We start from the raw sequence: 27,131 nt of genomic DNA, 5'->3' as shown, positions 1-27,131 counted from the left end.
GAATATGAATCCAGCCTTTTTTACCTGTGTCCAATCTCAAGGCCTTGAGGATTGATGCACTTGGACCAGAAGGAGTAGGAGGATTAGATGGACTTTAAGGCAGTGTTTGTGTGACTGTAGGCTTGTTTGGTATATAAAAATATATGCGTGTGTGTATATTTATATATATATGTATTTCTTTTGGCTTCTGCTTGTCTGTCTCATCTGTCTCTTCTTATGTGTGTAGCTCATTCATCATCGAGGCCTTTCAGGTTCTGCTCGTCTCAGTCAACACACAAGAGTGACAAATAAACACTCACTTGACCCCTGCAGAGAAGCTGACGACAGGGAAGAAGAGGCCGTCTGTGTTGAAATTTTCAAACATGCCCTGGACGGGCTGCCCGTTGATCCTGAAAGAGATGCTGGGTGCTCCCAGGTCCAGACAACAGCTAACCACATCCTCTGAGGTCAGGATGTGCTGGTTCATGGACGCAACCGCCCGCGGGATACGACCTGTTCAGGACACACGCGCGCACACGCAGAATTATGTGAAATATAACCCAGTGAGTGATGCTGGCACAGATCACGTCTCTCTCTTGCACACACATACAAACAGACATACACAGAGGACACATATATATGTACGCAGTTACACACACTCTGGGCAGGGGGATCGTCCCTGCAGGGTACTGATTTCTGTCTAGACACAACCTGGCCACAGCCCTGGGTTACCACTCATCTTTAATACATTAGCTTATTATGATCTCCGCTACACACAGAAAAAAATAGAATTTTCCTCCTCATACTGACCTGACCAGAGGTGGAGTCCATCAAAACCATACGAGTAGAGGTCATCTCCAACGCCATTCCCCCCCCAGCCCTCTCCTCCTCCAGGGTAGGGAGCATATCCTTTAGCATTGGCCCAGCCCACTCTCAGGTGGGAGGGCTCACTGGTCACAAAGTGGTCCACCTGGTCGATCATCAGCTCATAGTACCACTTCTTATACTGAGCTGAGCCCTCACTCACACCCAGGAAGATGTTTGGTCTCATACTGGCAATCAAGTGAAACACAAAATCATTAGATGTCCCTCAGAGCAATATAAGATATTCTCAGATATTCTCATATACATTTGTAATATGTTATTTTTTCTTAAAACTAATGAAAAAGTCTGCCCTAAGGATAATATCATTCTATTTGCTTCTAATGTATTTGGTTCAGGAAGATTCTAAAAAGTATTTTGAAACAAGGCAGAGTAAAGCATATTACTTCACTAGTGTAAAAAAAAAACGATCCAATGAGAGAAAATCTGAGTTAAAATTATCTCACCCTCACCAAAATGCTTTTTCTCATTGTACAAAGACTAAAAGTTGAAGGATAATAGGAGATTTAAAGGCCCAGTGCAGTCTCACTATACAGTGCATCATTGTCTGTACCATCATGTCATGGTTGAGTGTACATTGCCCACATTCCAATTTGAAGACCATGTTGTTAAGTGTACACGGTCCACACTTGACTTGTAGTTTTAGATGTGTACCTTGTACACTCAATTACATGGACCAAAGGTGGGAATGGCGATTGTACACTCAGCCGGAATAAAAAGGTTGGCGCTCTGCAGCTGGTTGCACCAGATGTTCGTAAATTCAAGCTTAGCCTAACGGTAGCTGATTTACACATCACTAAATTGAAATGGTTAGCATTATGCAAACTAGTTCTTACACCGAAATTGGTTGTTACTAAATATTTACATAAGTACTTCTCAGGTAAAACTGATGCATAGCTAACTGAACCAAATGACCATGCTAATGTTAGCTTGCTCATATAGGGCCCTTTTAGACTGAAGGGTAAAAGAAGTAATATGGGCGTCACATTTGACCTGACACAAATGCTGTTTAATGATGATGTAAACTGGGAATATTTGACAAAAATATTCCCCATTAGTTCTTAATTTAATGAATCCTACTAACTCTGGAACACACGTATTTCTGTTTGTATGCATATTAAAATCAGACAATCCCTACACTTACAAAGCATATATTAAAGAAATAAATACATTTAATATATCACTTGACCCGCTAGATATTATATTTGGAGTTTGTGGTGCTACAGTGAGTTTCTGTTCATATTGTTGGTTGCTTTTGATCTGTCTTTACTGACTAAAACATTCCTTAAGTTTTAATGTTGCAACCCAATATAGTAAATCACTGGTTGGAAAGTAGCTAGTAGTTACTAAGAACTTGCCTTGTAAACCAACTACAGACTAGTCCTTTAATAACTTGATAACATGGTTATTTCTTCAAATAGAGACTCTACTTCTATACTTTGACAACTGCTTTTTTCAAGAGCAATTTTGAAATGTTAATAAATAAATAAAATGTAAATATCAGAGGAGCACAATGTTGAAAGTATGGTGTGTGGTTGGCTGTCTAACCTCTGGACATCATTGACCAGCTGGGTTTGCAGCAGCAGATCTCTCTTGGGCAGCAAGTGATCACAGATAAGGTTCTGATTGGTTCTAACAGCTACGCCGTTACACACACACAGCGAGCAGAGCACGTCCAGAATCTGAAAAAGAAAGTGAAGGCACCAGGGAGGAAAATAAGCAATAATATCAAGAGGAAGAGCACCCCCCCTCCAAATATCTGATTACACATTGACCTAATTTTCCCTATTAAACCCTGGATACGAATCCATACCTTTCAAGAAATTACTAATTATCTTTGTCCCGAATCACTGTACAGGTTGCTGCTATGGGGACAGCCTCTTTTCATGCAACCACTGCCTAATTACTCTGAGATGCTTACTGGGGGCAAAAACATGTCCAATAATATCCCTTTGATGTTAGGTTAACAAAGCCATAGAATTAAATGGGCTGGGAAGCTCAGCCAAGGGTGACAGGCCAGAGCACCTTCACTTTATCACTGGCCCTTTCTCCTGCTTCCATGGCAAAATTATACATTTAGGCTGATTTATGATCCAGGCCAGCTGACTGTCTGCTCATGATCTCATTTCACTGTTAAGCAGATTGATTCATGATGGGGACGTTATGCAAGCAAAACCCCAGGAGGCTTCTGTCAAGGAGGTAAGTTTGTATGCTGGTAGAAGATAAACACAAAAAATTAGTAGCTAAAGAGAAGAAGCAGTGACAAAGAGGCCCAAAGGGAACTGTTATGGAAATGAATGTGCAGCCAGTGAACCGCTTTGGTGAGTCTAATGAGGAAAGAACTGTAGATGACTGGATTCATGATAAACAGGCAGAATCCACTTTCAGTGTTCGTTGTGTGCTTTCTTAGTTGACTAAAAATTTCTGACAACATCCAAGTTATTGGTAATTGGTATTGGTTCAGCATGCATCATAAAGGAACACTTTGAGGTTTGGGGAAATACACTTATTTACTTTTATTTTATTTGCTTTATTTAAACTGCTGCAACAGTTTTTATCTTTTGTCTGAGCACAGAGTTAAACCAGCGTATGCTTATCGTATTTTCCGACCTTGAAACCTAATGAGGACGAAGATAAGCCTCGGAAACCATCGACCAGTGCTAGCCTAATGGCAGCTAAGGACGATATGTAAGACAAGAGCTTGACCAAAATACAGTCTCAGCTTCCAGTACTCAATGTGGTCTTCAAGGGAGTCTGGATCACACGATGTTCTAGATGAAATATTGAAGTTAAGATGCTAATTTAATCACATTCTTAGTAAGCAGGTGAGTATATCTCTTGTGCTCACCTGCACAAGAAACTAAGACAGAGACATTTTGAACCATGCTTTCTCGACATCTCAAAGGTTTGCAGTCTGAAAGGGCAAGCCGTAGGATTGCAGATGGTTACAGATCCTAAACAAATAAATGATAGGTTTGTGGAATATTATGCACAGTTGTATTCCTCCAGGTCCGTAGCTACAGACTCAGAAATTGCAGACTTTGTTAAATCTGTGAAAATGCCAACTCTCAGCATCATGCCAGGAATGAACTGGATACTGCTTTCACTCTTCAGGAGATCATATCCACACTAAATTCCTTTCCTAATGGAAAAACCCCTGGAACCAGTGGCTTCAGGATATTAATTTTCAAACGTTCACTGCCTGTTAAATTTAATGTTCTCGGCCAAAAAAACCTGATTCTGCTGTCATTTCCTGGGAAGCTCAGCAAAGTTTCGATCAAGTTGAATGGAAAAAACACTTTGGATTCGGTGAGATATACATGGCTCTGCTGACTATGCTTTATGCATTTCCAAGATCTGATCTCTTAACCAATTGTAATAAATCCATTCAGTTTCCATTACTTGAAGGACCAAGCAGGGATGCTGCCTTTTACCAATGCTCTTCAACTTAGGGCTTGAGCCTCTGGCAATTTTCCTATCAGGATCCACTAATAACAGGAATAATGCTAGGTGCTACTAAATCCCTTATTGGTCTATGCACAGGTGAACTGATCCTAACTATCTCCAATATCCAGACTTCTCTCACCCCTCTCTTACATCAGATAAAAAACTTTGGCAAACTGCCAGTTCTCTCGATTAGTTGGTGCAAAAGTCTTTTGATACCTCTTACAGATGATTCAAACTCAAGTTATCTTGACACTCTGCCCTTTAAAATCTTATCTGGGGCTAAAAATTTCTAGTAATTGAAAGCATTTATGTAAGCTCAACTGCCTTGAAAACTCTGTAACGCTCCAAAAATATATTGGACAACGGAAACTCCTATCCACTCTACCTGATAGGTCGGGTAAATATGATAAACTTGGTTGTACTCCCTAAATACAAAAGTCAAAATTCAAAATCTACCCATATTTCTTGAATCCTCTTTTTTTTAAGACTTTAGACTCCATAATCATGCCCTTTATTTGGGCATATAAAGCCCACGAAATTGCTGCTACAAAAACCCAGAGAGTAGGGGCAGTGTGGGGCTTCCAGTGTTTTGTCATTGTTATTGGGCTTGCAATGAAAGAGCTGTGATTTTTTGGCATCTGGGCTCCTTGTTGTAGACGTGATTGTTGTATCCCTGAAGTGGCTTGTAACTGAGGCCCAAAAGTCTGTAGATTTGACAAAATCAACATTGTCAGCTATTATATCTTCAAAACCTGACTGAGAGGAATGATAAAAGGTTTTATCCTGAATACCTCATTTAGGATTCTCAGACAAATCAAGAGGGCGCTGGATGTCACGGATACCTCGATACATGTCCATCGTGTAATAATTGTAATTTCATACCAGGTCAAACCGATGCTTTTTTCCACAGGTGGGCAGAAAAGGGCCTGGCTTAGTCTTTGTTTTTGCAGTTCTTTGTTCTCCTTTTTTTCTTGTGTGTCTATTTTGCATAGCAAAGCACCATGTTATCTTAGCTTAACATAAAGACTGGAAGCACAGGGAAACAGCTAACTTGGCTCTGTTGAAATTATGCAACAAAATCGTCCTACCAGCACATCTAAAGCTCACTAATTAACACTTTATATGCCATTTGTTTAATCTGAATAAACACCAAAGTGTATCAACCACTACTAACCATTTAACTGTGGGTAATGTACCAGACTAATATACAGTTGCTAGGCAACCAGCTGAGACTCCTGGAAGACACTGGTCCTGACCAAGATATAGGTGCTGGTTGGCAGATAGTGTTACCTTTGGACAGAGCAAGCTTAGTTTACTGCTCTTTCCAGTCTTTAAATCTTTATCCTAAGCTAAACTAACCGGCCGCAGGCTCCAGCTACATATTTACCTTACAGATGTGTCTGTGGCATAGATCTTCTTGTCTGACTGTCAGCAAGAAAGACAATAAGCGTATTTCTTACAAATATATTTGTTTTTTTATTATCTTATCCTAATTTGCTGTTTCCAACTATAGTACTGTATCTTCATTATGTGGTTTCTTTCCACCAATACACTGAACTAATGCTCACCTTTATTTACAACTCGGGTTCTTTGTACTACGGAAGCAGAGGAAGTACGTACTGGCAATTATTTTTTGACGCCGTTATTTCGAGATTACAAAGCTCATTTTCTCATGATAGAAAATGAGGCCTGCTGCGCTGTGATAGTACTTAAACGGAGCAGAGGAGATCGATAGACAGACAGTCAAAAACTGTCATCACAAACAAAGCATTATTTTGTTACACTCACAATAATCGCTCAAAATCAGCATGGAGAGGCTCTCTCTCTCTCTCTCTCTCTCATTGACAGTCTCATCACTTCCCTGTCGTTTCCCTTCTGTCTGTGGATTGCTACAACGGGGGGGAAATGGAATTAAGGCCAAAAGTTCTATTTACAACCATGAAAAGCAAGAAACAAAACTAAGTGACATGTTCTGTCTTCCTGTCTATCGATCTCCTCCGCTCCATTTAAGTACTATCACAGTAGGCGTCACTGTGACCTGCGTGATTGAGATCTCTTTCTCTTTTTTTTAAAATCAGATTTAACACTCCTCCAAAATAGGCAAACAAGCAATTTACGAGTAACTTCAATGGGCAATAAAAGAGTGACAGAACAGATAACAATAACTATCACACAAAATTTACTTACAGATTTAGATAGTGACAAAGGAGTTGCCGGATCCAACCAAATAGGTGCCGGTCCTAATCTCGCTGGTCTGGCACAAATTAAGACCCGGATTAATAATTTCGCTATGTCGAGATAACAAAGCTTGTTTTCTTGAGATAACGAGATAAATTAACCTGTTCTCATGAGAAAAACGAGCTTTGTTATCTGAAGATATGAAATAATTAATTTGTGATCTTGAGATAACGGCATTAAAGAAATAATTGCAAGTGTGGCCTTCCATATTACGGCATTCTCCTTAGCTCAACCACAAAAATGGAGCCCAGATGTGTCATTATTTTCCATCACAGCAGAGATAGTACCCCCCATTAGCACTTGACTGTTGCAGCACTACTTGCTGCTCACCTTGTGGTTGCGTCCGTGCTTGTAGAGCAGTGATATGATCGACTTGATGTGTCCTCTCTGGATGATGTTGAGGGCCTCGGGGCTCTCAATTAGGATGCAGTGCAGAACTTCCAGGATGCCTGCACAGCCACAATTTCATCAATTAGTTAACGCCCGCAGAGGAGAAAGACACAACAGAGGACACTCGTCAAAGAGACATACCTGTAGATCAACAGGGACCACTCAGTCCTGCTGGTACATTCCTTACTATATAATTTTTTAAGGAAGCACTGTCATCTTTTTACATCTTTTAAACTCACGTCCCTATTGAACAGAACTGGATTGGCATCAAGGGAACTTTATAGTTTTGTGATGTCTCAGTCAGAGAAAATGCAGGGTATCTCATAATGCTGTATTACTGGAGGATAAGTGTGTGAGAATAATAACGAGCATACCTGAAGAAGACTCCAGTCTCTCCAGCTTGTTCACCAGCCAGTCCAAGTTGTTGGAGAACTGGGTGCAGTTGTTCCTGTTCCCTCGGATTAACGCCGCTGCAGGGCAAAGGAAAGTGTGCATGACTCAAATTTTGTAGAAAAGATGACAATGTTTCTGGTCAGAGTGGTTTGATGGATCTCCGTCAGTGCACTGTCAAATCTCACTTCTTCCACAACAGCAAAAACAATGTCACCTAAAGGTGGACACCTTAAATTGCCACCCAAAGCCAAGCAGAGGTTCTGCTTTGACACCCCTATACATATTAATTTGGAAGATGCCTAAGATGGAGAGAGGGAACAACACAAGGAGAGAAAAGACATTAAAACACGTGGACAGACACACCCACATTTGTCCTAGCAAAAAAAGACAGGGTCACCCAACACAGACGGGGAAGAAAGGAGGGAGGCATCCCAAATCCACTTAGCGCTGCACCGGAGCAAGTGTGTGGAGGAGGGTACGGGGGAAGAGAGAGACGTGGCTGGAACTCTAATATGAGCCAGAAGGTGAAATCAGTGTAAATAAGAGTGTGAAGGACACACTTGGAGGGCAGAGGAGCTTCAGCAAGGCAGGATGAAAGATAAACTTTACATAAGGCTTTTCCAGATTCTCTGGAGAATGTGACATATCCAGACCATGACAGGGAGAAAATCCCACCTACTTACTATTTACAGAAATGCATCTTTTATGTAATCACACGTGAAGGAAATGATAGCCAAACATTGTATTCATCAGACAAAGGACAGCGGGATTTTCAGACAGAGAGGGAGAGCAAAAAATATATATGGATTTTTCCGTGCAAGCAGTTAAAACAAGCTTAAAAAGCCGGGACTGATGAATTTGGGCTATAAGAACATAAAGAGCACAGCAAGAACAAGTAAACAAAAGAGAAAACAGCATAGACAGTGATGAGAATTGACATTCAGTGGCCAAAAAGCCATCTGGCCAATTGGGGACATCCAATTTTTTGTGTGTGTATTTGTGTGTCTGGGTGTGCGACGACTGATCTTTTGGGCTGATGCCCTGGAAGCACATCACATAAACTAGAAAGCTCTTTTGTGTGCAGCGGGCCACATGCCACCAAGTCTTTCCCCAACAATGAGAGAATTTGTGTAGGTAGTGCATGTATGTTGTGTGTCTCTGTGTATTTGTTAGGCTGTTTGAACTCTGGCAGCCACAGAATACGGTCTGAAGCGTCTGTAAATGGCTGGTTAAATACCCGGTCAGCACAGTTCCTCATCACCACTGAACCACCGCACTTGCAGCTACTTTATCCTCAAACGACGACTCTCATCCCTGTGATTGATTACAGTAGGCAATGTTTTTAAGTGTGTGTGTACGTACATGCCTCCAGCATGTGTGTGTAGTAGACGAGCTTCTTACCCAGCAGCTCGTACAGCAGGTTCAGAATGTCTTTCCAGGCTGCTCCGGCCTCGAACCCGGCGCACTCCCCAAAGTGGGCCGCACTGTTGTACACGTTCAGACGGTCGATACAGTTGGACACCAGAGTCAGCATGCCCTTGGAAATACACAATAATCCAACGTATAATTATAGCATATCCACAGAAAAGAACATATTGAATATATGCATTTTAAATATTGAAATACATCTGATATCAATAACAAGCTGTCATTACACATGAGAGTGTAATTTGGTGAAATTTTTTTCTGCAGTATTAAATTAGTTGGCCATCCTGAATGCAGCCCAATGGCTATCTCCTGTCCCATTTGGTGGCTCTGTCATGGTGTTTTATACTACAGAGAAATATCTATAGAGATCAGATATGCTAAATCGAGGGCGTAAAAAGACAAAATGGAAATTGCTGATGATTTATAATGTCAGGAAAAATGAGTCAGCTGTCTGCAATGACAAATTGACCTTCTAAATGTAATATATTTGGGGTGGGAGAGAGATGTGCTATATTGGTATATTAACATAGAAAGGTAGGTAAATAAGATTAACGATGAATTGATGAAATATGCATAATTTGCAGATATTAAAACCAACATATTTGATGATAACGTTTGTAAAGCTAATTCACATTCCTGTATTTTGGCTGGAGGGTATGGTGACACATTGTTGTAGCCTGTTAGAGTTAAGAGTTTGGATAGTTGACATCATAGGCCCCCTTTCAGTAAGGCAACTGACATTTCATAATTGATGAAAGCAATTTAGGTCCTAGAGGCTTAGCAGAAAGCTTCAGTGCACTTGTGCCAGCCTGGGGAAAACTTATAACACCAAAACTGCTGACACCTACAAATACAATACCTCCAAATACAAGATGGCATTGAAATACAATTGCTTTAGCCTTTCACTTCTGCAACTTCGCCGCTGCTCTTGGCTCACTCATATGTGCAGTCGCCTACCAAATTTGCCTCAATCACAGCCCGTCACTCCAGGTTTTTAATAGTTTGCTGCACTGCAGAACAGCTCATGGTATTAGTAATTGATATTTCATGGACTGATAGTTTGCCACACCTTACTGGACGGTGAAACTCACCTCCTGTTTGAATAGGTTCTGTCGGTTCTTGAGTGAGCGCAGCTTGATCTGCCTCTCTTCATGCTCCAGCTCAGAGTCAGGGAGCTGGAAATAGGTGATGAGGTCATTGAGAGTTTGGAGCACCTCCTCGACAGGCAGTGCGACCAGTGCCCTATTCTTAACACCCAGACAGTCCAGGTCTCTGGGAGGGGGAGACAGACAGAGCGCAGAAACATCAAAATTCACAAGAAAACCTCTCATTCAGACATGACAGCAGTCCCCACTGACATTTGTGATCATGTATATTTTTCAAAATGCTCCCATTCATCACAATTGCATTTAACTTCTGGTAAATACACTCTAATGGGAGGCTGAGCAGACTTGATGAGAGGCTGTGATGACTAACACAATGTTTAGCCCAGGGTTATCCGGGCTGAAATGCTGATTTCCGCTTGGCCTGCTAAAAATAGCTCCTGTCGTTCGCGTGGGAGGGGTTTGGGGAGATGTATGTGTCACAGCCGCAGGGGAGGCTGACAGACTCTCAAATTGTTCCCGCTATGAGTGCCCCTGAACCCAACCCAGGGGACAGCAGGCCATTTGATAACAAATAAGGGTACTGGAAACATCCACTTGCACCCACTGGCTGTGCGTAGCCATGACACTGCTGCAGTGTTTTCCATTTGGAAACACATGACTGGACCACTGAGTGAGCTGTCTGGGGCTCTGGCACCCCACTCAGTCAAAATTCATAGGTCCAGAGCTTAACTCTCCAAATGGTGTGCTCACGATTGTATGGACTGTTTGAGAGTGTGTGGGGCTTTTAGATACCTGGTTTTTATACCTCAACTATAGTGGTGATGTGGTGACGTTGGCGCCTCTTTGTTTTATCATCTGTATTAATTATGCTGTACCATCATCAGTGTGCTACCTACGTAACTTGCACCAGTGACAGGACACTTTATTGCCCTAATAAAGTGGCCCAAGAAAAATGTGGACTGTAATGTGGTTTTATTGGGCAATTTGTGAGATCACGTCACTGTGTGCACCAGTGAGGAATTTAGCAGCGTTTTGTTGTTTTTTTTCAACATACCTGATGAATCGGTTAAAGAGTAGTGTGGTGTTGCGGATGATGCGTGCGGCGCGGGACTCTTCGTGTTGACAGCGCTGCAGGGTCAACCCGTCATCCATGTGACCTTCAGTGTGTAGGCATGCCTTGAGAGGGCATGACAGAGAGAGAGAAAATAATGTGAGACACTGCTATGGGACGATATTGGGAAAAGGGGGGGAAGGATAAAAAAGGGAAGAGGAAACCATTTAATGGACAGAAAGTCTCCAGTCGTCCTCAGCCAGCACTGAGCCCCAATGTCTGGAACACAGGTGCTGACACTACAGGCTATCTGGCTGTGTTTACATGGCGGACACATTGTCACGCACCTTATTGTGCGCACACCTCTATCACTTCTGCCACAGTAGCCAAGGGATGAGGTTAGTTTTTAGTCGAGGTAGACATTCGAACTAATAGACAATCATATTAACTCAATCAACTCATTACCACGAAAATGATAATCGGCTCCAAGGAATCTCATTGGTTTTTTAATTGTGTTTGTTTTTGCGTGCGCTTTGCATTCTAAGTTGAAGACAGAGCGGTGTGTGCTTGTTTTTGCCTCTGCTTACTCGTCTCTTGAGGGGACCCAGACGAGCAGATTTGACATCAGGTGCCTGATAGGAGAGCCAGAGTCCCGTGGCCACATGCGTGATGAAGCAGAGCGAGTCCCCGTATTTAATCTCTGCCACCCCCATGCCCTCGATGTCCCGCTTGGGGCTCTGCTCCAGCTTCTCCTGCACAGGGGAGGACAAAATGAACATGTCAAAGCTGTCTGTGCGCACGAATACAATACAATCACGTCTAAATAGAGAGATACTGCATGTGGATTTGTTCTAAATCAAACCAAAACCCAAATGTCAACTGCATCTGCTGTTTATGGCTCTATCCATCAAAGTGATGGTTTTAGTTCTGCTATTAGGATCACTGCAACCCAAAATCGACACGAAGAGTCAAATGATAAATGACTTCACTTATATTCTATAATATATGCTTTAAATCCACATTGGGAGGGTCACTAATTGGCTCACAATCACTGGCCATATCTAGAAAACTCCTTTGCACAGAGTATGGCTAAATGGTTGGTTAGGTCAGAGTCGGTAAGTTCAGCTAAATTAACCTCTATGACACAGCTTTCATCAGTCCAAAAATTCTCAGAGTTTTCATTGTCCTTGAAAAAAAATGGTGATTTTCCAGTCCAAGGACAGTGGGCGGTTGATTTGTAAAGGTTCGGAGGAGATCCTTTGTAACACCTTCTCAGTGGAGTTTAATGAGGAAGTGTGCGGTTGATCCCGTGTGACAGGACACCTTGAGGAACAGCAGGGAGTCAAGTACATTCATCTTTATGTGTGTTTGTGCCCTTGTATCACTGTGTCCTTGCCTTAGAGGCTCTGAAGCAGAAGGCTGTGGCGACAGTGTCGGACCTCTCCCGGTCTTGCAGCACCAACCCCCTGTCCTCAGTCAGGGCCAGGTAGTGACCGGTGGTCAGGTGCCGCAGCCGGAAAGGCTGGCCCCAGCGAATGTGGCTCCCACTCCAGCTGTCAAGGTCACGGCCACATATTAAAATTAAGTACACGTGTAAACATACAAGGAGAAAAAGTTGTATTTCATAAGCCCTGGAAGCCTATTATCTGCTAATTAGTTGATCTAAACATTGCTGCCAGCTGTTAATTATCTATCATTCCATTTGGTATAGTAATTAACAAATAGCTGAAAGATTTCTCTAATTAATCATTTGTCTTTGTGTCTGTTCAAGAAATTCAAAATGTGACAAATATCATATTTTACACAAGAAGCGAAATGGCAAAAGGAAAGGCTGCATCACTGTGAGGCTGTAAAAAAGCCAGGAACAAAGACTTGAACGAGACCAGGAGAGGGACAGAATGAAAGAGAAAGAGGGAGGGGGATAGAAGGAAAAAGAGGACAGAGAGGCCACAGTGCAGCATTAAATCATAGGTGGGGAGAGAAAGAAAAGGACAAATGGGTCTACAGAGCAAAAAAAGATTGTGGAGACAGAAAGAAAAAGGTGAAATGGAAAAAAGGAGGATGATGGAAATGAAAATAATAAAATAAAATATGAAGTGAGAGGTAGAAAGGAAGAGAATAGATAACAGATCACGTGAAACACAGCCCACCTGATTCTTAGCGGCTCCAGTCTCCACAAGGACCTGGCCTTGGCACCGGCTTTACCCGTCTCATAGTTGACTATCCTGGGGATGCCACAGGAACATGAGTGGGTGGTCTGTCTGTGGATGCTTTAAACATCTAGCCACCACTGATACTGTCAAGGTCATTCATCCTGGCTTAGAAGAACACCACTTGTTTACTCTCATTTGTCACGCTGATATTCACTGGGAGGATGTTCAACTCAGACACGTAGACACACACCGAAGGAAGGGCTGTATTTACTCTGCAGACTAAGGCATCGCATCCTTCAAACAGAGACATGTGCGTCCTGATAACTCGTAGCTACACTGTCTATCAGTGATATGGGTGACTGGGTCCAAAGATAAAAGAAGTCGCTCATCATCTTCCCTTCTGACAGTCAGGAGAGTGTTTGATCTGCCCCAGAAAAATCTAGGACCTCTAAAAAGCATGCTCCTGTTGAATTTCAAGGGCAACACTAGGAGAAAAAGCCAAAGCTTGAAATTAATATCTAATCCCACCCCCCTACTTGCCGTGCCCTGTTCTAAAAATAGACACTCTGTGTGTGTGTGTGTGTGTTTGTGTGTGTGTGTGTGTGTGTACGTACATCTCCTGGCACCTGTCTGAGTGCGTATGGACCTTGCCCACTGTTTTGACCCACTTCAAGCCCAATGTGCCATTTTTCTGCGGCCTACCTTATCTGCGTTGGCACTAAGCAGCGATACTGCAGATAAAAATAACACAGCCACCATTTTGGCTCCCTGGAGAGCCAGGTTTCACGCTGGTTGCAGGCATTTTCATGAAGCGAGGTGGAAGCTGAGGCACCATGGGTGACTCACAGGTCAGTTAGCTTCTCTTGTGCTATGTTCACTAATGTGTGACCCCATTGCTGCAGTGTAATCTAGTTTGCTCTGTATCGCACCTCTGCTGCTCTTCGCTTTGGTCTGATCCTGGGATGGTCACTACCTCGTCATGTCCATGGAACAGCCGCATCACATGACCACCCAGCAGGTAGCCTATTGGTAGAGGAAGGACAAAGGACTTAGATATGGTGACTCTAGACATGTAATTTCCTGTTTTGCTGTTGCTTTTGCCTCCAGTGGGAATACTTGTCATCTCAGAGATGAAGTCTGGAAAGTAGGACTATCTTGATCACAGAAGTGGGTTACAAATTTAGGGAGCACTTTTACATTTAAGTTAGTTTCTAAAAGACTCAAGAAAGAAATCCAGATCCAATTCCAACAAAGTGCTTCCCATATATCCGCCAAAAATCATTAATGCTGGGCATGGTCAAAGCTGCAAAAATATAAGCTTTTAGACTGGAAATAATCAGATCCATGCTTCAAAAAACAACTAAATGGGTTGTTTTTTATTATATGAATGAAAGAAATACATTAATTTAATTCTGAGGCCATTAAATGAATGTAAGAGAAGTGTTTTGAATCTTTGGGGGCTTTTCCTTGAATAATTAGTAGAAACTCAAACCCATCTTAAGACTTATTTGCTAATTCACATGCCTTTTTTCTTTTGATTTATGAAATTTTCAAACTTGAAAAAACAGTGTTTAATCACAGAGAAATTTGTGAAGAAATTGTGTGAAGTCTGTACCTTCCTCTATGTTGCTACCAGAGCAGATGGGATGGACGTTCCACAGGGTTTGCATGAAGGAAGCATCCACCTGGATATTGCCATTGGAGATGGATAAGTGCTGCGGGACACAAGGAAAGATTACATGCACCATTAACTTATTTGTGTATATCCATACAAGTGATAGTACATAGTCTTTGAGACCTAACTCTCAAAAACTGTTATTAGGCAAAGATGGAGAATTTAAATTGATTTTATGAGAAATTTTACTGCAGTATTTTACTTTTGATCATTAAAGCTGTTGATTGACAGGATAAAATGATTTATAACCACGAACCTGTCACAATAAGGCTATAAGAGATTTTTTTTAGCTGACAGTCTTGACAATAATGTGACAACAACTAAATGTGGGTTCTACGGACAGATCGACATAGTTGATTCAACATGAAAAGTGACTTCTCCAGCAGGGTTCAGCTAAAGTTTGACACACTCCGTGATCACTGATCCAGAGGAAAACTCCAGTTTGTCTTTGAGTGTTGAGGGAACCATAAAACTGACTGACAGATGCTTTGAGTGTTTAGGGAATTATACTGTCTTGGGGGCCGTAATGCTGTGCATGTGTGTATGCGTGTGCATTGGTGTGTTATCCACAGTGTTTGTGTGTCAGACTCTGTCAAAAAATAAATAAAAAAATAAAAATATTTTGTGGCAGCTGTGTCCTGATCATCCTCGCTCCCCGGAGTCTCTCTGCAGCCCTTAAGTGCTGCCCGTCCCCACATTGCAACTGTGTGGGTGGGACAGACTACCAGATTGACATTGGTGAATGTAAAGCAATAGTGTTCATCTGGCCATGCCCCTTCCGCCATGGGGGGGCTAAACACTGCCTGGCTGCTGTCACCAACTTCATGGATCACAGGGAACATGTCTCCTGGGGTTAACATTGGACACTGCCGTGATGCTAAGCTTAGAGGGCAGAATGGTCTAAAAGTTACAAAAAAAAAAAAAGGTCAGCTCAGACGTGTAATAGGTACATAATTACTGTTAACAGCAGCAGGAAGTGGGAATGTGACGAGCATGATAACAGGAGAAGTTGATTTGAAATGGCTCTGGCAGCAGTCTAAAAAAATCCTAATCCGACCCAAACATTTCCAGTGCAGATCAAATTTTGCTCAGTGTTATTGTTAGCAGTCTCGCAGTCATTCGGAGGGAAACCACTGCTGCTTTTGACGTTGAGACTCCTGCAGGGGAGAGGTCATGGGGAGAGTGCAGTATGCGGTAATAGGATTTGGGATAATCTGAAATTTTGTCACATCAGGGGAAGCAGAGTTGATGCTCTCCTACTAAGACCTCTACATTATGCAAACACACACACTAGCTGCAGCGTCAAGGATCAAATGGCAAACAATAAACTTACAAGGTATCGCTCTGAGGACACACTGACGAGGATGAGGTCATCGCCGATGCGCACTTTCTCTCCCTCTGATCTCTGTTTGGAGGCTGGGTGGATCGTCCACCAGCAGGCCTCACCTAATGGTACACAGAAACACAAACACGTATATATGCTGTCTCCATATTCTGATATAAATGAACTAATTGTGAGAACACCCCACTGTCACTGCCCAAATGGTAAATGGACTGCACTTATATTGCACTTTTCTAGTCTTATCAACCACTCAAAGCACTTGTGCACTGCTGCCACATTCACCCATTCAGATATGCATTCATGCAGCGCTTTTATTATACACACTCAAACACATTCACACACCGATGATACATCGGAGGCAATTTTGGGTTCAGTATATTGCCCAAGGACACTTCGACATTCGGCGCCGAGGAGCCGGCGATCAAACCACCAACCTTTTGGTTAGTGGACGACCCGCTGTACCTCCTGAGCCACAGCCTCCCATCTGCTATTACTAATAACGTAATAAGGCCATAGTGGGCTGAAATGAGAGCTTGGACTAACGTGGATGCGCCATTGAGGTGACTGCTAATCTTCTGCAAGGCATGAAATAAAAAAAAAATTCAAATAAGAAGTGGATCCAGGTTTCAGGATACCCAACAAGACTATCAAATGAGCTGCAGAGATGTAATCAGCACTGACAAAGGAACCAGACTGTACGTCTACAGTGCTCCACTGGGAATATTAACAGTGAGGCTGAAAAGACATACGGTGAAAAAAAAATCGTGAACAAATAAGATGCAGGTAGAGAGATGAAGAGAGACAGACACAGGGGAAGAACCAGACAGAGACACAGAGGAACAAAGACAGAGACAGACAAAGAGAGACAGAGGCAGAGTGAATGAAAGAGAGAAAAGAGGAGGATAAAAGCAAACTGTACCAGAGCTCTTCTTTTACCTGTTGAGTCTTCCTGCAGGCCGACATCAAAGGAAAGCTTATCTGTCTGTGACCTTGATGTCTTCAAACAGGCCAGGTACTGTGGTCAACACACACATCAAACCGCATGAGACAGAGCTGGTACACACACTCTCCTCTGCAGGTGACCTTGCTCACATGCTGCTGTTCATGTGACTGTGATATACTTTTATTACTAATGATGTTTAAATCCAGCTAGTGCGGTATTCCTTTTTGAATTTTTTTTTTTAAGGGCGGATACACTGATGTTTGCAATCTCTTACCATAGAGCTAAAGGAGTGCCGCAGGAGGATGGCGTGTCCGTACAGAAGAGTCTTGTGTCCGCCGCTCTGCGCTGCCTAGAGGGATCATTCACACGCACAAAAACACACACATGCACACAAATACATATCAGCTCAGGCTCCTGACAGAAGAAGCCCCAGTGGTGCACCTCCAACCACTTCAATATACACCCGACCTCTGGCACTCAATGTTGACCTCAGCGAGGACCTCCTCGCCGACCATGATGACCTCAAGCTCGGGGGCACATATCTCCTGGGGTGGGTTAGAGAACCCATCTCGCCAATGAAGACATGCAATCTGACTTGCCACAGGAGATGGTGTTTCTGGCTCCTGTATCCTTGAGCGAAACAGGATACGGGGTCATCTTTCCAGCACTCCGACTACAGGAATGTGGGAAGGATGCACAACTACTGTCAGTCTCCAATGCAATGTCAACATTAGCAGGGAATGACTCCACCGCTTATGGGGTTGGGTTAAGATGCAGGAGGGGATCAAATGATCTCTCTACTGGTAGAGATGCAAAGGGGATAAAGAGGAGTTTTTGTTGTTTTCCTTCGGCAAGCAACTCCCATGTTACTCACCTTCCTTATGAGCCTCTAGGAAGCATTAAGGTAAGAAAGAATGTCATTATTCAGAAAGAGCTGTTCTTCTTTCTCCTTAGCCTCTCTGCCTGCCTCTGTCTTATTTTAATCTTTGGTAAAAATGATTAAACGTCTAGGGGCACACATGATTTTCAAGAAGTCATTTTTTGACAGGGATTAAGGAAAACAAGTTGACGGACATTTTTTTAACATTTTTCAAAGCAACGCTACTGGCACAAGATCCAGAAATCATTTCTGAAACAATGCCAAACAGCCAAGTTTAACCATAAAAATGTCACATTAATCTGAAACTACAAGCTCTGCAGGACATTCATGATATGTATCTAACAAAGCTATGTCCATTCTGTAGGTCTTTAAAACATTATAGTCAAAATCATGGCAGTGTTTCAAGAAAACACCCTACCATGCACAGCCTCTCTTTCGTTCTGTTTCACTGTCTCTCTTTTTTCTCTTTCTCTCTCATATCCCCCCGCGGTTGGCTACTGGGACAATAGCTGGCCTGTGATTTGATGCAGTTGTGTCGTGCACACTGCAGCACCAGCTTCCAGGCTTCTTCTCTGCTGTTGGCTACAGTATATGCTGGCTGAGGTACTGAGCTTAATGCGGTGAGGCACATCCAGCTGCAATCACCTCAACCAATAAACCCAAGTCTCCTGCTCACTTCCTTACCCCGTGGCTGGGCAGTGCGTTACACAGATAGAGTGAGAACAGTGAGAGTAATTGTGGCTCATATCGGTGGGAAAAAGAATCTTCTACATGTGGAGACAATTTGCAGCAAAAATTCAATACTCCATGATTCTAATACTGTAATACTGTAAACAGTATTACCCTAGGCTCATTGAACAATAAAGGAAAAGACCATTGGATCAAAGAGGTATAAGAGAAGAAACATGCTATGAACATTATCACTGGTCCAGCCGTTGACCACAAGTGACATCTTCATAGCAATTTAAAGACATGACATTTAGCCGGATGCAGCCTCCTGGTGTGTGAGCCCTGCAGCAGGTTACATGTGTCCGTGGCTGCAGTGTTGCAGTTTCTCTCAATAAAAATCCATGCGAAGAGCCACAAGCTAACAGCAAGCTAAAGGAAAAAGAGGTTGCGTTGACAGCAGAGACCCACGCCCGCACGCCAGGGGTCGTCGGAGCAGCTCTGTCTCTTTGACTGACTGATCTCCTCATTTGTCCTTTTGACCAACGACCCCCAAATCAAACGGGTCAGCGCATTTTGGATGAGATGAAGACCAATTCGCATAGAGTGGTCACTGGCGGACACTGCTAAATGGGGGTTGGAATTTACACTAGCTCTTAGTAGTGTGTTGTCTTTACAGGTCCTCCCTGTGTATCTGTGCCTTCTGGCTAAAACAGCTTGAACTACCCATTTGCTCAAGCCACTGTCTATCGATAAGCCCATCTGTTCAAAGACGTATTGATTTCAGAGACTCAGCCGAGACATATTCAACCTCCATTTCCCCTTTAATGGTGCTTCCTCCAGTGACATTTCAGCGCAGGCAAAGAATGACGAATAGGTAAATAATATCGAAAACAGATAAACGTGAGTGGTGAGAATGCACTTAAGTAACACAGTTAAAATGGCCAATCCAAGCCATCTAAAAGTGTCTGAGGTATTTGCTACAAAGGCAGAAAAGATGTGAAAGGTTAAGAAAAAAGTTTATGAGATGAGTAAATCTTCCAACTGTAGAATGTATGAAACCCAACAATTGATAGTCTAACCGAAATCACATTTTTTTTTTAAATGTACTGCTTTTATTACTAAAAGGAAGAAAAAGGGTTTCTGGGGAAATATCAGAAATGGCCCTTTCCTCTCAGCCACTGAAAGGGCATGTCTGTGTCTGTGTTTGACTGAAAGCAGCTGGCAGGCTGAGCTTTGGCAGAGGAACGAGAGAAAAAAAGCCCCTTTTATACAGCCGGTTCAAGGTGGGAATGTTGTGGCTTTTTTATGCCTCGCCAATCGGCATAAAAGGTACGAACAGCGGAGGTGGAACCGAATCGTCGTCTATGTAAAAGGGAGAGCCGGTGTGGCGGGACAGACGTGGACGCTGTTGTCTTACACATCACGCCTCTGACTCCAGAATGCCGGCATGCTATCTCAAAGCACACATGGGAGTGGCATTATGTCGGCTTTGTTTGGTTCAGTGTAAAAAAGCAAACCTGGGATAATGAGGGGTCTTCTTAACAGCAATATAGTGCGATCTCTGTTTAAAAGAGGCTAAAGTAAGCAATACTGCGCTGTAGCTCACAAGTAATGGGAAGACAGTGTGTTGTTAGCAGTGTTAACTGAGGAGTAAGGACCACATAAACAAGACTAGGTCTAAGCCGACCTAAGTGACATGTTTTAATGCCGTTTAATGTGCTGCAGCTGACCAGCTATGCAGCTAGCCTGAAAAACTGAGGTTAGCAGAACACTGTGCCTGTGTGGAGTCTGTGCCTCCTGTGTTGTGAGGCCGGCTGCTGTCTGCCTGAGTGTGACCGTCTGTCTACGATAGAAGGGTGATGTTTCTGCTTTATGCAAATATCGCTCAAAATGAAGCGATGTGATTGGCTGTATGCAAGTTCTCCGTCTACATGGACGAAGAACTGAGAGTATACCAACAATCTTAATGCAAAAACCGGGGGCACCATAATGAAACCAAAAACATATAGATTTCTCCCTTTTGGTTTCTCAAAGGAGAACAGAGGACGTGATTTACAGAGCCAACCCTTTCTCCTAGAAAGTACGTTTTTATATCAAACTAATCTGCAACAGCAAATATGTTTTAAAGAAAACACAATGCCAACCGGAATACATTTTCTATTAACATAATGTGGAAATGCTGTTGATCAATTAGCAAGTTGCAAAAACGATTTTGAATGTATCAGTAAAATGTTCAGCAACAATGTTTTTAGTTTATTTTCCACCAAAACATTTGATCCTGCAGTACAAAATCCATTTGTAGTGACAACAGCCTTTTAATGTTATGTTTAGGCAATAAAAGCACTTGGTGTATTAACATTTAACCTAAACTGAATCCTGTATTTTTTCCAGCCACTCTCCACTCTGACCATCCTCCCTGCGACTGTGGTGGAGTAAATAAAAAGCTCAATATAATTAAAAAAGAAAAAATGTTGCCTCTGAACTAAATCCAGACAGCAATTACATTGGACACCGCAATGTAACTGGGAAAACAATTTAGTAATGTATATAATACATGTAATTTCTTGGAAACTGGGTTGACGGAGCAGATTTGTACGCTGTAGCAGAAACAAAAAATCATGCCATTTAATTTGAGTTAAACTTCAAGTGTGATTTTATGTCCTTAAAAAGGTGCTGATGCAAGAGGGACGAGGCAGGACTAACAGTTAACTATGTCCATTTGAGCTTTAATTAAGCGTTTAATATTTTTCGCACCCTTTTTCTCTGCTGCGGCTCTTAATTCCCTGCCAGCTAGCTCTTACACCCCCCCACAACGCCAGTGGAACCAATGGTTTTGACTTCCATCATTCTGCTGCACAGATAACCCGCTGTTGCCACAGAGCTCCAGCTCTGACACATCCATTTATCTCAGAAGTCAAATCGATGTATATGAGCCCTAACAAATGAGGATTTATGGAAATTCTCACCATCATTTGCGATGTGCCATTAAAAGGTGAACTCCCTAAAGCAGAAATTATTCCAAATCATGCTGGGAGTTTCTTTTTTTTTTTTTTCAACTAAATCACTCATGATCATTTTCTGTCTCATTGCAGAAATCTTGGTCTCAGCTGTTTGCATCATCTCAATGTATCTTAAAGCATATAGCCAATACGAGCAGAGGAAGATACTGTGACAAATGAGAGCTTATCCTACGTGGGGGGTTGCATAAAACAAATGATACTGCAACGAACATCCATCTGAATCCCCCGAGGACAAGACTAATGTTAATCTGACACTAATCCAGCATTGGTGCCGCTCTAGTTCTCCAGCAGTAGAAGGTGAGTTGTATGAGAACTGATGTTTGTGGGAAATCATATTGGGAAGTCTATACCAAACTCTATTTGTCTCTGTCGGCTCAGTGAGAGCTCAGACACAATCTACTCACCAAGCGTTCACAAAAAATCCATATGACCATCCATTATTTCAAAGCATGGGCTTTGGTGTTTGCATAAACCATGATTTCCAACAACTTCTGATATAAAGACAAATGTTGGGTGGTGATGTGTTATAGAAGACAAGCAATAGAAGGCCAATGAGGGGATAACAGGGGAACTAATTGAGGAGAGGTATTGTGAATAATCTACTGCAATATGCATTAAGGAATGATTGGGGAATGGTATGAGTGATGAACATACCCATCGGTCCGGGCCGCGTGTCTATCATGCGTAGGATGGAGATTATACACAGAAAACAGAAGATAAAGATGGGAAAATTACACATCTGTCACAGCAATGAGAAAAAGAAGGAAACACACTTGCAATAGGACAGTTGAAACAACAACATCGGGAGCAAAAAATACAGTGATGAATGAGTGTTGATTACCAATTCAGCCACACAGTTTTGATTACATGTGCAGATTCCCTCCACCAGACACTCCTCTTTACTCTTATTATATTCTTGAAAAAATTCTTGAAAAAAGCAAATCCACCGTCAGCTGTTCTCGTGTGTGGACTTTCTGGATGCTTATTTTAGAAAAAAAAAATGTAGCTAAATGATGCTGTTTTCCTCTTAGGCGTGATGTTAATCAAATGAGCAAAAGTGCCCTGATGCAATTGAGGAACAGCTGCATCAATGCCAGAGTATCCCCTTCATCCTCACTGATATTCAGGGGGCCCAAACCACTCTGCAGTTGGGGTCCCCAGGCCACTGTAATGGGCCTATTTTCCCTGTTAATCTCTTTATAGTGACTGAACAAGTTGAGAATATTCAACTTTGCTGACTGTGCAAGTGGCAACATTACACTAAACGACTCAGGGATGGCTTTTGAAGAGTTGAAGTTTGGATTGTGTTTTTTATCTTTGTGTGTGTGTGTGTGTGTGTGTGTGTGTGTGTGTGTGTGTGTGTGTGTGTGTGTGTGTGTGTTTGTGTGTGTGTGTGTGTGTGTGTGTGTGATAGCATTTGTGTGTACCATCACTTACCCCTTCACCGTTCTGTCCGCTCTTGGCCAGCATCTCCTGCAGAGCCCGTACCGACAGAGACTGCTCCAGCACAAAGGTACAGATGCACAGGTCTGGAGGAACATACTACAACAACAGAAAAGTGGGTCTCGGGTCAAAAATCAACACAGCTGAAAGTTCTCACGAAGGAGTTTCTAAGGTCACTTGTATTTAGTTTACATACAGTATTCCTGGTTATCTTCATTAAACAGTCTCAAGCTGCAAACTGTTATCTCATACTGTCCTTGACACCACCAAAATGCTAAATATCGTAGTGCAGCTTTAAATGGATATCACAGCCAGATTTGGTGTTTGGTGCTGTATGGTAAATAGGAAGCTACAGCCAGCCTTTCAGCTAAGCTAAGCATTAAGATTGGAAGAAGGGGTAGACAGCTGGGTTTGCATAAAACATTATATGCTGTTTTTTTAATCTGCATAAAAAAACAAAGCGCAAAAAGGACATTTTGCTGTTTTACGGTTCACTGCGTACCTGGGTGCACGTAGCCAGGCTCGCTGTTTCACCCTGTTTCCAGTTGGTAAGCTAAGCTAACTGACTGCGGCTGGTAGCTTTATATTTAAAAGACATGAGAGTGGTACAGACATGAGAGTGGTATCTTCTCATTTAGCTGTTGGCAAGAAAGGGCATATTCTCCAAAATATCTAACTATTCTTTTAAAGTTTTAGTGCATGACTGACTGGATCTGGTATATGGTCTTGCTGTGCAAAGAATACAGGGAAAGTGAAGCACCATCTTCAGTGCAGTATGTGCTGTATAGCATGAAGTGCTGAAGTCAACTGATGTGTGAATCAATTCCTCCAAGACTATCATTATGACGGCAGCTGCCTCAGAAAACAATCCCTACCTACATCAACCCACTACTGTCCCCTCCCTATTCAAAGGACCATCAGTGTAAAGATCACCACAGTAACTTGTCCCGCTGTCCATCACCACCGATTTTGATTTAATGGGTTAAGAACTTTTTGCTATATGAGCAAAACATCCACATGTAGCTAGAAAAATTGAAACGGCTCCCTGAATCTACAGGGATATTATGATTAGACGCCTACTTATAAAAGTCTGTGCTGTCTGCTGCATTTTTTGCTGCACTTGAACCAAGTTCATCCTAATCGAGCAGGCGATATTCATTAAAAGGTACTTTATAAACAGATTAAGTGCACTCAGGTCAGTCCGCGCTCAGATAAGACAGGTCTTGGACAGAGCACTATGAGAAAAATGAAGAAGATGCCAAATCGCATCCCAAATCAGGGCCGCGCCGGATGGAACAAGAGAGGTTAGGGGAAATTCCCTAACAGAATGAGGGAAGCAGGGATGGAGATTTTGTGGGGTATTGCTGCAAGTTAAATGATACCAACCTGAACACCCTCCCTGGCCTCCTTACTGAGTATCTCAACTTCTCCTTAACTGGAGCATTCAGACAGGTAAATCGAACCTCATTTGCAAACTTCACACAACATAGTCTCAGATTGAAGTAACAATAGATTCACACTGAAGACACAATTACTAGGATTAAAATTACATCTCCCAAATTTATGCCCTCTTTGTCCAAACATGCAGAAAAAAAACGACACTCTAATCACTTTATATTTGCTTTCCTGCCAAGAGTTAAGTGAGAAGATTGATAATTGATACCACTCTGATATCTGTAAATTGAAGTGGCTATACTCAATATTTTTATGGTAACAAACACATGACTACTAGTATGTGAAAAGGGCTGGCTCATTTTTCTCTCAGCTCTACGAAGATTTACAGAAACTTGCAGTTCATAGTTTTGGTTTTCTGGCCTGCAGCTTTATTGTTTTGGTTCACTCTCAGGTAATGTCACCTGTGTCAAGTCTTTGTGCTAAGCTGAGCTGGCTAGCTTCAAACTAATGGACACATATGGGAGTGGTATTGACCATCTCACCTGAATCTAGGCAAGAATCAAATTATTTCCCAAAAGTCAAACTGGTCACACTTGTACATCCTGCTCTCTCTGTATATATGCAATATAAACATGTTGCAGCATGCCGTTTGGGATGCCTCCTCACCAGCTAACCTTCTCTCCAGCAGTGTCACTGTAGAGAAATCATAATAAAGGGTCTGGTGGGAAGCAATCCACGCCCGCCTGCCCTCATCTCTCTGGGTGAATAATGGCTGACCTTTGCTCTCTCCAGGCGCAGGACTGTTACATTTGGTGGGGAGGCGAGCTGCCTTCAGAGTGCTGGGAAGTGAAATGAAGGTCCAGAAGAGCTGGAGAGGATGATGTGTGTCCAGCCCTGTCAAGATGTCCTCTCACAAGGCAGAGCAGGGAAACAGATTTACAGCAGCTTGGCCGTGCGGTGACGTTTGGTTTATGACCAATCGTGTGTTGAGGGAAAGAGCGTAGCTACACGGTGGGCAAGGATAGATCACGTCTTTATTTCTGTCTCCAGGGACAGGGTCAAAAAGGGTTTAAGCTGACTGCCCTGAGGAGGTGACCTCTCAATTCCCTTTCAGCTTAATTAGAAAAGCTAAAACTGTTAACTGATGAGATAAATAAAGGAGCTAAAACAAGCGATTTACAAATATCATTTGGCCACTGCTAGTTTTTTGATTCACATACTGTATACACAACAAAGTGTGCCATTATGATATGTGGGCATCTACCCTCCAGTGGTCATAACATCGAGTCGCTTACTGGTGAGAGTTGCTGGTCATATATCACAATCAAAGAGCATCTCACAAGCTGATTGATGTTGCCATTTAAACTTTGCACACTGTAAATCAACCTCATCCTGTTGTCCTGGCGCTATGCCCATTACTAGACTAGTTCACCAAGGTAAGGAGGCATCCTATTCAGTTGTCCGGGCCCACTTCTAAATTGCCATCTTGGGCTTTTTCACCGCTCAGTCGTTGATCCCAAAGGTGGGGTGGTGGCTTTTCATAAAAAACACCAGGCAATGAAGACAAAGTGCCAGATAGGGAGAGCATCTATCACACCTGTCAGGTATAATTACCATCCAATATGGGGTGAAAGCCTCACCTCCCTCTACGCACAATACCCCCCACCCTCCCCCAACAAAGACACACATACAGTACTCTTTGTGAGAGCCGTTGGAGGGCAGGAGGGGGTTGTTGAAAGGGCAGAGTGACAAAGTACACAGATCTTTGCTCACATACACAAACAAATTCTGCTGTACGCCGTTCGTTCTTATGCTCTGAGCCTCCTCATGTTGTCCCTCTGTCCCTGAAAAGCATCTTTGTGTGTCTTTATACACACTGCATCTGCCTGGTGTCCTAGCTCCCAGGTCATACTAATAGCTTATGATTAAAAGACAATCAATGCAGAAAAAGCCCATTACAAATGCTTTCGAAAGTCGGTGTTTCAGGAAAATGTCAGATTAGTAGCAAAGCAACAGGGGCGAGGGAAAGGTGAGAGTATCTTGGGATTGTTATGATTCTCTCCAAGAGCCAGTCATCATTCAGATAATTAGCTTGATCACCTGCTGAAGGAAAAGGGTTGAGGATGTGCTTCATAGTCTAGATTTGTCACTCAAAAATGCATTAAAGTCGTAGCCCACTGATTACAAAGGCAAACAATTACATTTAGGTCATTAAAACTTTGCACTTAGTTGCAAAAACCAGCAAATGTGTCCACAGCTATAACCGTGTTGCTCAGCTACAATAAAGCTGTAGCCAATTACTGCCAACGACGGCACTGTTTATGAAACAATCCATCAAACGTGTGTAGGGGCGTAATTTCAGGGAATAATCATCTGACAGCGGGCCCACAGAGCTGTCCCTGAACCCTTGGAAGAAAAGCTCATCAAGGAGACTGCGGTGGATGTGAGCTGTTGCTCCTGCTTTTATGACGTGCTGAGCTGCCTTTCTGTGCGTCTCCTGCTTGGCTTCACTGATTGTTTCTGGACCTAAACAAGGAAGAACTAAATGGATGTTTGGTTTCCATGGAGCTCTCGCCTGGGTGAATGCATCCTTTCATCTGGTTCACTTTTCTGCAAACTGCTTTATGTGACATTTGTTGAGCGTATTAGTGTCTGTACGTGCATGTGTGTGTGAAAGCAGAGTTGATTATATAACTG

General features: G+C 42.6%; 1 protein-coding gene across 1 annotated transcript in view; it reads right to left on the bottom strand.

The window, feature by feature from the left end:
- Positions 1-27,131, bottom strand: part of LOC120795452 (ryanodine receptor 3-like) — a 108,483-nt gene that overhangs the window by 60,528 nt on the left and 20,824 nt on the right. The window contains exons 3-19 of the mRNA XM_040137394.1: positions 23,034-23,138; positions 17,302-17,376; positions 17,021-17,099; positions 16,076-16,188; positions 14,683-14,782; positions 13,997-14,090; positions 13,065-13,139; positions 12,311-12,467; positions 11,502-11,666; positions 10,918-11,039; positions 9,849-10,029; positions 8,731-8,866; positions 7,311-7,406; positions 6,877-6,995; positions 2,410-2,543; positions 790-1,031; positions 300-492 (exon numbers count right to left, since the gene is read on the bottom strand). Of these exons, the coding sequence (XP_039993328.1) occupies positions 300-492; positions 790-1,031; positions 2,410-2,543; positions 6,877-6,995; positions 7,311-7,406; positions 8,731-8,866; positions 9,849-10,029; positions 10,918-11,039; positions 11,502-11,666; positions 12,311-12,467; positions 13,065-13,139; positions 13,997-14,090; positions 14,683-14,782; positions 16,076-16,188; positions 17,021-17,099; positions 17,302-17,376; positions 23,034-23,138 (2,186 nt within the window). The remainder of the gene's footprint in view (positions 1-299; positions 493-789; positions 1,032-2,409; positions 2,544-6,876; positions 6,996-7,310; positions 7,407-8,730; positions 8,867-9,848; positions 10,030-10,917; positions 11,040-11,501; positions 11,667-12,310; positions 12,468-13,064; positions 13,140-13,996; positions 14,091-14,682; positions 14,783-16,075; positions 16,189-17,020; positions 17,100-17,301; positions 17,377-23,033; positions 23,139-27,131) is intronic.

Source organism: Xiphias gladius, chromosome 10, assembly GCF_016859285.1.
Source record: "Xiphias gladius isolate SHS-SW01 ecotype Sanya breed wild chromosome 10, ASM1685928v1, whole genome shotgun sequence".
NCBI classification, from domain to species: domain Eukaryota; kingdom Metazoa; phylum Chordata; class Actinopteri; order Istiophoriformes; family Xiphiidae; genus Xiphias; species Xiphias gladius.
The sequence above is the reverse complement of the archived record's forward strand: the minus strand, read 5'-3'. Positions and strand labels throughout refer to the sequence as shown.